This window comes from Phyllostomus discolor, chromosome 6, assembly GCF_004126475.2.
Source record: "Phyllostomus discolor isolate MPI-MPIP mPhyDis1 chromosome 6, mPhyDis1.pri.v3, whole genome shotgun sequence".
In the NCBI taxonomy this organism is placed as follows: Eukaryota; Metazoa; Chordata; class Mammalia; order Chiroptera; family Phyllostomidae; genus Phyllostomus; species Phyllostomus discolor.
Genome location: NC_040908.2, coordinates 125,948,163 through 125,960,093, shown reverse-complemented (window position 1 = coordinate 125,960,093; position 11,931 = coordinate 125,948,163). Strand labels below are relative to the sequence as shown.

Genomic DNA, 11,931 nt, shown 5'->3' with positions numbered 1-11,931 from the left:
CTCTGGTTGTAAAAACCTATGGGAATTGCTGTGGGAGGAGAAACTCCCAGCCTCATAGGAGAGTTCCTTGGGGAGACCCACAGGGTCCTAGAATGTACATGAAACCACCCACCCAGAGAATTAGTACCAGAAAGGCCCAATTTGCTTGTGGTAGCGGCAGAAGTGACTGAAAGCCACTGAGAATAGAACAAGTGGCATTGTTCCTTCTTGGACCCCTCCTCCATATACAGTGCCACAACACAACCAAGTGAGTTGCCCTGCTCTGGTGAATACCTAAGGCTCCTTACTATGTAACTGGAATATGAGATAAAAAATATATAGCCCAAATGAAAGAACTTATCAAAGCTCTAAAAATGGAACTAAGTGACGAAGAGATCTCCAACCTATCAGATGTACAGTTCAAAACAGTGGTAGTCAGGATGCTCACAGAAATTATTGAGCATGATTGCAAAATAGAGGAAGAAGTAAAGGCTATGCAAAGTGAAATAAAAATATACAGGGAACCAACAGTGAAGGGAAGGCAACCAGGACTCAAATCAATGGTTTGGAGCAGAAGGAAGAAGTAAACATTCAACCAAAACAGAATGAATAAGCAAGAATTCAAAAAAATAAAAAGAAGCATAGGAACCTCCAGGACAATTTTAAACATTCCAACATCTGAATCATAGGGGTGCCAGAAAGAGAAGAGAAAGAGCAAGAAATTGAAAGCTTATTTGAACAAATAATGAAGGAGAAATTCCCCAATCTGGCAAAGGAAATGGACTTCCAGGAAGTCAAGGAAGCTCAGAGAGTCCCAAAGGAGTTGGAGCCAAAGAGGAACACACCAAGGCACATCATAATCACATTATCCAAGATGAAAGATAAGGAGAGAATCTTAAAAGCAGCAAGAGAAAAGGAGACAGTTACCTGCAAAGGGGTTCCCATGAGACTATCAGCTGATTTCTCAAAGAAACCCTGCAGGCAAGCGGGATCTGGAAAGAAGTATTCCAAGTCATGGAAGGCAAGGACCTACATCCAAGATTGCTCTATCCAGAAAAGCTATCATTTAGAATAGAAAGGTAGATAAAGTGCTTCCCAGATAAGGTCAAGTTAAAGGAGTTCAGAATCACCAAGCCCTTATTATATGAAATGTTAAAGGGACTTATATAAGAAAAGAAGATGATTAAAGACATGAACAGTAAAATGACAACAAACTATCAATAACTGAACCTAGTCAAAAACAAAATGAAAACAAACTAAGCAAACAACTAGAACAGGAACAGAATCACAGAAATGGCAATCACATGGAGGGTTATCTATGGGGAGAGGAAAGGGGAAGAATGGGAGAAAAGTTACAGGGAATAAGAAGCATAAATTGTAGGCAGAAAATAGACAGGGGGAGGTTAAGAATAGCATAGGAAATGCAGAAGCCAAAGAACTTATACGTGTGATTCATGGTTATGAACTAAGTGAGGGGGGAATGCTGATGGGAGGGGGTACAGGGCAGAGAAAAATAAAGGTGGGGGGAATGAAACAACTGTAATAGCATAATCAATAAAACATATTTTTTAAAAAAAGAAAATTTTTTCAATTCTCCAAGAGATAAAAGATGGGTTACCCACTAAAAAAGACAATTAGATGATAGTGGACTTTTCAGTGGTAGTAATAAGAGAGAAAATCTTTAAAAGTGCTAAGGGAATATAATTGCATGCCTAGAATTCTATGCACAGGTAATCATCATTAAAGAGTAAGGACAAATGAAAAAGAAAAACTAATACAATTTATTGCTAAAGGCCCTCAGTAAAAAAATTGAGCAAGGAGAGAAGTGATGCCTATACAGTATATATAATACAGGGAATAATGATAGAGAAATTGGTTCATTGAATAAGTTCACAAGTTTGATTGGAAAAGAATAAATATACTGTAAAAGAGTAAATCTATCTGGAGAGGTTGTAGAGAAAAAGAAGTCCTCTCACTCACTACTGGCGGGAATTTAAACTGGTATGGCCACTATGGAAAACAGATGGTGATTTCTCAAAAAATTAAGAATAGAATTACCATGTGACCCAGCAATCCCTCTTCTGGGTATTTACTTAAAAAATTAAAAAAATTTTATTCACAAAGGTATATGTACCACTGTGTTCACTGCAACATTATAGACAGTGGCCAAGATATGGAGACAACCAAAGTATCCTTCAATAGAGGATCAGATAAAGAAGATGTGGTACATATATATTATGGAATACTACTCAGCCATAAGAAAAGATGAAATACTGCCATTTGTGACAGCATGGACCTTGAGAACATTATGCTAAGGAAAATAAGTCAGTCAGAAACAGCTAAGAACCATATGATTTCACTCATATGTGGATTATAAAACTGAAACTCATAGACACAGACAACAGTATGATGGTTACTAGAGGGAAAGAGCATTGGAGGGGGCAGTACAGGGAAAAGGAAGTCAAATATATGGCAATGAAGGATGATTTGACTTTGAGTGGTGGGCATAAATGCAATATGCAGATCATGTATCATTGAAATGCATACTTGAAACCTATATGATCTTATTAACCAATATTGCCCCAATAAATTTAACAAAAGAGAAAAACTATAAAAAGAAAAAGGAGGCAATACACTGTCATTTAAAGTAACACAATAAATATTTAATGAAAAAAAGTAAAGAGCTATAACTAGATAGACAACAAACAACATAGTAGCAACATTCGTAAAGTTAAAGTGAAAAAAGGAAAACTAAAATTCTTGACAAAAACAAGGTGGGAATGGGATTTTTCTCTGGGTACTTAAAGAGGGCTGTAGGAGCAAAATATGAAAAGCCTCATGTCCATTTATTTTAAATTATCATGTCCTATGTTATTTTTTAATAAGTATAATACACATGCAGTACAACTCACCTTTTTTAGATTACAGTTCTGCAAATTTTGACAAATGTATCTAGCCATGTGACCACCAGCAAAGTCAAGAGAAAGTTCATCAAACCTGATAATTCTCTGATGCCCTTCTGAAATCACCTCCTGTTCTCACCCAAGCCCTGGCCAGCTCTCTGATCTGTATATGTCAGTCTTATTTTGATCTTTTCCAGAATACCATATAAATGGTATCATATATTTTGAGTCTAACTTCTTCTATATTCTGGTGTCTATAAAGTAGTCTGTTCCCATTTGTTGCTGAGTAGTATCTAATTGTGTACATGTATCATAGTTTATTTATCCACTCACCAATTGAAGGGCATTTGTGTTGTTTCCAGTTTTTGTTGATTATGAAAAAAGCCATTATAAATATTCATGTATAGGTTTTTGAATGAACATAAATTGTCCATTCCCTTGGGTAAATACCTCAAAACGAACATGCTCAGTTGTATGGTAAGTGTATGTTTAAGATAAGAAACTGCCAAACTTTTCCATAGTTATTGAACCATTTTGCATTCCCAATTTTATTCTCATTTTGCATTTTAGTAAGATGTAAGATATAAGTTCTTTAAATTAGGGTTCAAAATAAATGAAGTATTGCCTGAAGCCTTGAATTTCAAGTTCTCCCAATTAGCATGTAAATTAAAAAAAGTAGTTTTGGTAAATGAGAGAGATTATCAATGCAAGTAACAAAGGAGGTGCAATTCAAGACAGAATATCATGTAGGGTCTCACATTTACACACAGTGTTGGACATGAAAAACATTAGCAACAATTAAATTCTGTCTAGTCAGCAATGTTGAAAGTATTCTTCAAAATTGTTTAAAATTTTTTAAGATATGTGGATTATAAAGATTGATTGTATCTTTTATGGAATGTACCTTTTATTTTATTATTTTTTAATGCTCACCTGAGGACGCATTTTTATTGATTTTTAGAGAAAGAGGAAGGGAGAGAGAGAGAGAGAGAGAGAAAGAGAGAGAAAAGAGAGAGAAACATTGATGTAATGCCTACTCTATGCACCCAGATGAGGGATCGAACCCACAACTTTTTGGTGCAGGGGATGACTCTCCAACCAACTTAGCCACCCAGCCAGGTCTAGAATGTACTTTTTAATTTCTAAGCACTTTATGCTCTTTGGTCATCATAGGTAATGATATTAATGACATTTACTATTTTATAAAATATATATATCATTTTTAGATAGATGAGTCATAAACCTTTGTCTTATTTTTCTTCAATTGCTCATGTCAAAGTATAAATTTCAAAAGCTATAAATATGATTTATACAAATATAGAAAGATATATTTATTAACTTCACAAGATTTTTGTAAAGGTAATTCAAAAAAGCATTTGAGAAACAGAGATTTATATATTTCATCAGAAAACTCATTTTTAAATGTTAAAAATAAGATAATCAATTTCTATACAAAATCAGTTGAGGTCCTAGAGCACAATTAATTGCAGCCCTTGTGATTAATGGTTTATATTTTTTACTATAGAGAAATCATTTGTAGCTCTATAAGACACAGGACTACAAACTAACATGTAATTTCAAAAGTCTGCACCTTTAATGAATAGTGTATAGCAAGGCCAAATAATGGTACATTCTCCTAGAAAATTACAAAACCCTGGGTAAGCCTACCAAATACTACGGAAGACAAAATAACGCCTTGCCCAGCTCCTCCTTCAAGAGAGCACTTGATGCCCAGTTTGGGGAAGGTAATCGACAGACAGCTTCCAACTTTTGGGACTGTCTTCGCTGTAGAAAGCATCTCCCCTGAGGTTTTATCTGTCTGGGTCCACCAGTATTCCATGACCACACTAGGTGATGATACTGTATAAAATTCAGCATGGTGCAGGACAGCTCTGACTGGCAATTCTCCCACTGGAGTATTCCACCAAGTTGGCCAAGCTTTGTGGAACCTGCACTGCAATGTCTAATTTTCTGTATGCCCAATCCTGTTTCCTTCCCCTTCTTTGGCAGATATTAATCCCTAATAAATATCTCATGCACACTTCAAACCACACCTCAGTACTTCTGGAGAATCAACTTGTGACAGACTATGTTTCAATATAACATTTGAAGTCCCAGTGACTGGCCTGGATTATGCCACTCAAAAGTTCCAGTAAAACTGGTGATTATGATAGAAAACACTTAGAGAGCTTACTACCATATTTTACCATGTATAATACACTCCTGTGTATAATACATACCCATGTTTTGGGCCCAAACTTTCAGGAAAAAAAATCTTTCATTTTAAATTTTTAGTTCCATTTTTTATTTATTTATATTTAAATACTTGTTTTTTGTATTACAAAGGAATTTTATAATTTTTGTATAATAAGAGAATTTTAAAGGAGTTATGCTTTTAAATGTATAAGCATAAATAAGAGAATTAAAAACATTTATATATATACAGAATTAGCACTACCCATGTAAAATATGCACCCTTATTGTTCCCTCAAAAATCTGAGCAAAAAGTGCTCATTAAACACAGCAAAATACAGTATGTTCCAGGCAATTTTCTAAGCCCTTTAATCCTCACAACAATGAGTTAGGTACTACTTTTAACCCTATTTTACAGATGAAAACTTGAGTAAGAGAGAGTCAAAGTGACTCATCAACATGTCAATCATTAAGTGGTAGAACTGGGAATAAAATCCAGGCAGTCTGGTTTCAAAGTCATGACTATACTCCAGGGTTTGTTTCAATCCTAGCATAGAAGTTTGCACCAAAAGTTCAGTCTGGAAGGTAGACTTAGCAGTTTTGCTCAGTAGTACTGATTAAGATAGAGAGAAGCAAAAAGATTTGGACTAGGTTGTGAAGGCAAAGTTTATAGGATCTTCTTGTTTGGGAGTGTTAAGACAAAAAGAGAAAACAAGGAGTATATATTGAGTTTTAGCTTGACCAAGTGTGAAAATGATAATGTGGTATTTTTATAATATGAAAAACTGTGAGAAGAACAAATTTGGGGGGGGGGGGGGGGATCAAACATTCAGTTTTGGATTAAATGGGAAATGCTTAAGGCATCCAGGCAAAAAGGTTGTATCAGCAGCTAACTATATGAGTTTGGGCTTTAGAAGCAGTCAAGTCACTGGGGTCAAATGTTGATCAATTTAAACCCATGAAATGATGAATTTATCAAGGTAGAGAGTGCTGAATCAGAAGAAAAGGAGGCTTGCACTCAAGCCATGAGGCACTTCAATATTTAGATGTCATGTTGAAGAGGAACAGTGGACTAAGTGAAGATCTAGTGTTTGTGGTGGCCCAGAAGTTAGAAAAAGAAGGTGGTTCAAGGACAAAGTAGTCTATTGTGTCAAACATAGCTGAAAGTTTGAGTAGAGAAGTGATACTGAATTTGCAATGTAGATATTATTGTTGACTTTGACAAGCACAATTGCAATGCAGGTAAGGGTGGAGGGTGGAGGGAGCCTGATGATATTGGCATGTGTCATGAATGGTTGAAAATGATGTGGAACTATGGGTCTTTCAAGATGATTTGCACTGAGAAATGGGGTATACCTGAGGAGAAAATGTGATTCAGGGAATAGGTCTTTAAGATGGGAGATACTAGAGTATGTTTTAACCTATAGCAAATGTTCCAGCAGGTAATTCCAAACCAATGTCTTAGAGCAGTAAGAGAACTAGATACTAAGAGTGCCAGTGGAGGATTTTGCCTCTGATGAGACCTTTAATTTTATTTTTTAATATATTTTATTTATTTATTTTTAGAGAGATGTGAAGGAAAGGAGAAAGAGAGGGAGAGAAACATTGAAGTAAAAGAGATACATCCATTGGTTGCCTCTCACACATTCCCAACTGGGGATCTGGCTCAATCTAGGCATGCACCCCAATCCAAAATCTAATCAGCAATTTTCCAGTTCACAGACTAGCACTCAACCCACTGAGCCATACCATCCAGGGTTGATGAGATCTTTTAAAAGATAAAAAGCTATGTGCAAATATGCTGGTAAATTTCATAGTGGAAGATGAGGAAGCCCTATATGACTCCTTCTCTTTACTCAAGGACCTATCATGAAGGAAAATAAACTGAGAGTGAAGATGTGAAATAGTATTTCTCGAGAGTAACAGAGAAGTACTAGGGCAGTGCAATAGAATATTATGTTCGTGTAAGGTACAACTGAGTATCAAAAGAAGTGAAAATTTCCAAGTTAGTTTGTAAGTTAAATACAATCACAATAAATACAACAATAGGTTTTGTTTTGGACCTTTGGCAAATGATTTAAGAGTTCATCAGGAAGAATAAGTAGATGATGAAACTTAAGAAAAAGTGGGTGAGAAAAAATGGGAGAAAAGAGCCTTAATAGACTATTGGAACTAGAGAACTAGTTCAGAAATACTCCCTACTGCTATATTTATAAGAAGATAGTATACAGTCAAATGATTGCAAAAATAATAATAACAAATAATATGGAAGAATTATTAAAGATGTTAATAGAAAAGTTAACTATTTGGAAACACAACGCCTCAACATACACCTTATACCATAATAATTTTCAGGGAGGTTAAAAAGTTAACTTATTTAAAAGTTAAATATCACTTATTGCTAAATTATTAAACAAATCTAAAATAAAATATGTAGATATTTTTTGAACTAAGAATGGGAATTAAAAGGGTAAAATCACTTGAAAAATACAAAAGAAAAGATGGACATATGTTAAAGCATTCTTTTTTTTTTTAAATTTTGAGAGAGAGAGAGAGAAACTCTTTGTTGTTCCACTTATTTATGCATTCATTAGTTGATGTTTCTTTGTGCCCTGACTAGGGATCAAACCCACAACTTTGGTGTATCAGGACAACACTCTAACCAAGTGAGCTACCTGGTCGGGAAAAATGGATATATGTAACTCCATAAATATGGTAACACTTCCCTAGCCAATAAATCCTATCAGATAGCTAAATAGTAAGTGAAATAAATGTTGTAAAATAAGTGAAATGTTGTGAAAAATAAGTGAAAAAGTGAAAAAAAGTAAAACATTGTTTATAAGGATGCTCAAGCAACTTACAGAGGACCTTAGCAACATAAGAAAGACCCAGTTAGAAATGAAGGATACACTAATTGAAATAAAGAATAATTTTACAGGGCAACAGCAGTAGAGTGGATGAAGCTGAGAATCAAATCAATGATTTGGAACATAAGGAACCAAAAAACAACCAATAAGAACAAGAAGAAAAAAGAATCCAAAGAAATGAGGATAGTATAAACAGTCTGTGGGACAACTTTAAGAGGTCCAACATTTGCGTCACAGGGGTACCAGAAGGAGAAGGGAAAGAGCAAGAAGTTGGAAATCTACCTGGAAAAAAAAAACAGTGAAAGAAAACTTCCCTAATTTGGTGAAGGAAATAGACATGGAAGTCCAGGAAGCACAGAGAGTCCCAATTATGATGGATGCAAGGAGGCCACTCCAAGACACATCATTATTAAAAGGTCAAAGGTTAAAGAGATTCTTAAAGGTAGTAAGGGAAAAGAAGTTAGTTACCAGATGGTTGCCAGATTAGGCGTGGGGGGGATGGAGGAAGAGGTGAGGGGATCAAGAAGTACAAATAGGCAGTTACAGAATAGCCATGGGGATGTAAAGTACAATATAGGAGATGGGGTAGCCAAAGAACTTATACATATGATCCATGGACATGAACAATGGTGGGTGGAGGGGGGCAAAGGGTGAAAAATCAGAACAACTGTAACAGCATAATCAAAAAATTATAATTTTAAAAAAATTAAAAGTTTTTAAAGACTATTTACTATTTATTCACATAATAGCCAGCATGTTCTAAGCACTATTCTCCAGGCTCTGGTCTATGCACTTGACATTCACTTATCTTACTCAGTCATTCTAAAAACATCATGATATCATCAAGAGTCATACTATTACGACCACTTTTAAGATGAGCAAACTGAAAAACAAATAGCTCAATTTAGTGTCCAAAGACACACAGATGATAAACGGGGAGCAGAGATTCACACTCAGCATTCTGGCCCCCTCCCTCCTGGCCACTCACTCTCTACCCCCAAAACAATAATGTCCTCTCTTAACAAGGAAGAAAGTTCAATAAATTTTAAATGTCAGAAACACAAGACTTTAAGCAACATGCACATAACTATTTAGTAAAATACAAATATGGATAACCAAAAAAATGAAAGAAAAACTTTATAGGCAAATTTTACTTCTTTTTAAATTTCTTAATTTTCTCAGCTTTTATAATGAACTTGGTTTAGATTTATAGATTGGTTTTAACTTTTATATTATGGCTTAGCCTTATAGATTAAATAGTTGATTATTTCTGTAAAAAAAGGGTTTTCAGTTTTCACAAAGCATTATTCTAACAATCCCAACTATGTGAGCTAGGATATTTTTGAGCTTCTTAACAGATTTAAGTTCCCAGCTTTTGTTATAAATTTTCCAAAATGCTAAAATAAACCATATTTAAGATATCTAGAAAGTGAGTTATATATTTTACTTCTACTTTCTGTGGACACAGACCTACGTATATACTCACCTTAAAAGTATGAATTCCTTGCAATTGTTTTGATGTTTCAAAACATATCTATATATGTGCAATATACTTTTTAAAATTCAAGTAACACACATAATAGATGTTTCTCATTGTTGTTAATTGTATCTCTAATTCTTACTTTAAATCTGGTACTCTCACATTCTCTTTTACTCATTTTAATTTTAATTTTAATTTTAGGCAGCATAAAAAATGCCCCATTTAGCCTTTTTCACCATCTCAACATAGGTATTATTTTTATATCTGTGTTTAGTATGGGCTAGTACTTAAGTCCAGAGTACAAATCTATTATTTTTCTGAAAAGTTGTTTGAACAATTATTTTCCTAATAAGCAAGAAGCCCAATATATCTTCTGAAGATACTTATCTCTATTAATTGTCCTAGAATTCAAAGGAAAGCATTTCTCCTATGATGTTAACAGATTATTGGGGCTTGGTCAGCCTATAACTATCACTGTTTGTCACTGCTATGTGATACTGAATTTAAAACTTAGTCCCCTACCATGTCTATGTGAAAATCATGTCAGGATGAAGTCCTACCACAGAGGACATCCATTTCATGCTTTTCTTCTTCTGTTCTTTTTACAATGTGGCTTCCAAGGTGAAGATGATATATCCCATGTGAATGTAGCTTAAGGTCCCTATGCTCACCTGCTATATATATAGCAGAATTGAAATGAAAACATTTTCATGTGTTTATATTATCTCATACAGAGCTAAATATAAGACTGGTTGTGTATAGCATTTTGAGTTGGAGAAGGAATGGTAAGAGACAAGCCATGATCCCTCCCTAGAAGTTGGGGTGTGTCTGCAGCCTGTATTTTCCTAGGACTCTTTTCAAGGCCTCTATGACCTCCTTATTTCTCAGGCTGTAGATGAGGGGGTTTAGGGCTGGAGTTACAATCGTGTAGAAAACAGAGATGATGTTGTCCTGTTTGGGACTGTGGAAGGAACTAGGCAAGACGTACATGAATGTGGCAGCTCCATAGAACATCCCAACCACAGTCAGGTGGGAAGAACAGGTGACTAGGGCTTTCTGCCTCCCCTCATTTGAAGGCATGTGGAGCACAGTAAATAGGATTAGTGCATAGGAGGTAACAATGACAGAAAGAGGGAGCAAGAGGAAAGTCACACCTGTCACATACACAACAAGCTCATATCTGGAGGCCTCTGTACAGACCAACTTCAGAAGAGGTGGGATCTCACAAAGCAGGTGACTTATTTTCCGGGACATGCAGAAGGGGAAGTGCATGGTATACAAGGTATGTCCTAGAGCACTCAGGGTTGCCAGGATCCAGGATGTGGCCACCATGAGCCAGCAGACCCTCGTACTCATGAGAACCATGTAGTTCAGAGGATGACAAATGGCCACATACCTGTCATAGGCCATGAAGGCCAGTAGGAGGTCCTCTGCACCACCCAGCGTCAGTGCCAGAAACATCTGAAGGGCACAGCCCCCAAAGGAGATGCTGTTTTCCCTGTGAAAAAAATCCACAAGGGCCTTGGGAGTGACAACAGATGTGAAGAGCAGGTCCATGAGTGAGAGCTGCCCAAGCAGGAGGTACATGGGCACATGGAGCCGGGCATCCACTGTGATGAGCAGGAGCAGCAGGCCATTGTTTGTCAGAGCCAACATGTAGAGAACTGCGAGTGTGGCCCAGAGCAGCTCAGGGGACCCGCTGTCCTTCAGAATCCCCATCAATATGAAGCCACCTCCCAGGGTGGAGTTCCAGTGCTCCATTCTGTGCTGTTTCTTCAGTTGCCTAGAACCAAATAGATTCTCAGTGAAACTTTCTCAGGGAGTTCACCCTAGTTTTGTCTCTTGTCACTATATATGGTAAACAGGATCCTGTGAGATTTATCTCTTCCTGTTGGTACCTATGTTTGCCTTATGACTAATTTTTAAATCTTTTTATAGAGTTATGATAAAGCATGCTGCTAATAGCTAATCATTTAGAATTCCCTTTAAATAAGACACCCAAGAGAATGAGCCCACACAAGCACCTTTAAAGACAGAAAAAAAATCTATATTCATAATTAAGAAATACAGTGGGTATTGGTTTAAAATCTGGCTTATCTGGTTTATGCTTAAAGTATACTTGGGATTTCAAGTCAGTGTTGATGTTTTCTTATAATAAAGCTCTATGACATCTCCTCACTCACATCTTCTCAGCAGATGTGACACCTGCCTTCACTTTCCAGTGTTATTGTCATTGACAGCTTTGTGAACAGAGGCCTTTCAGGTCTTGGGAAACTTGTGTTGTTGAACTGTCCTCACATCCTTGAAAATCACACTGCTACTTTTTTGGAGGAAAAAACAATTCCTGGGCTAAATTGAATGGTCAGGCTAGTACAGATTTTGCAAATAAACCTGCAGGAACAGCACAAAAGATGGTTGCTTATTTGAAGATAGAGATGTTTCCTCAGGAGGAATCAGGGAAAAGGTAACAGATGATATCTGCAAAGGTATGGCAAGGTGTTTGTATTTA

The 11,931-nt window shown here is 36.1% G+C and overlaps 1 protein-coding gene across 1 annotated transcript; it reads right to left on the bottom strand.

The window, feature by feature from the left end:
• Nucleotides 1-8,646: 8,646 nt before the first annotated feature.
• LOC114500605 (olfactory receptor 2AG2-like) lies at nucleotides 8,647-11,215 on the bottom strand. The gene has a single exon (XM_028517327.2). It carries the CDS (start codon nucleotides 11,181-11,183, stop codon nucleotides 10,233-10,235), a length of 951 nt encoding a protein of 316 aa, XP_028373128.1. The 5' UTR covers nucleotides 11,184-11,215; the 3' UTR covers nucleotides 8,647-10,232.
• Nucleotides 11,216-11,931: the final 716 nt, after the last annotated feature.

Excerpts from the sequence above, each read along its gene's own strand:
- LOC114500605 (XM_028517327.2), bottom strand. The coding sequence starts at position 11,183 with ATGGAGCACTGGAACTCCACCCTGGGAGGTGGCTTCATATTGATGGGG.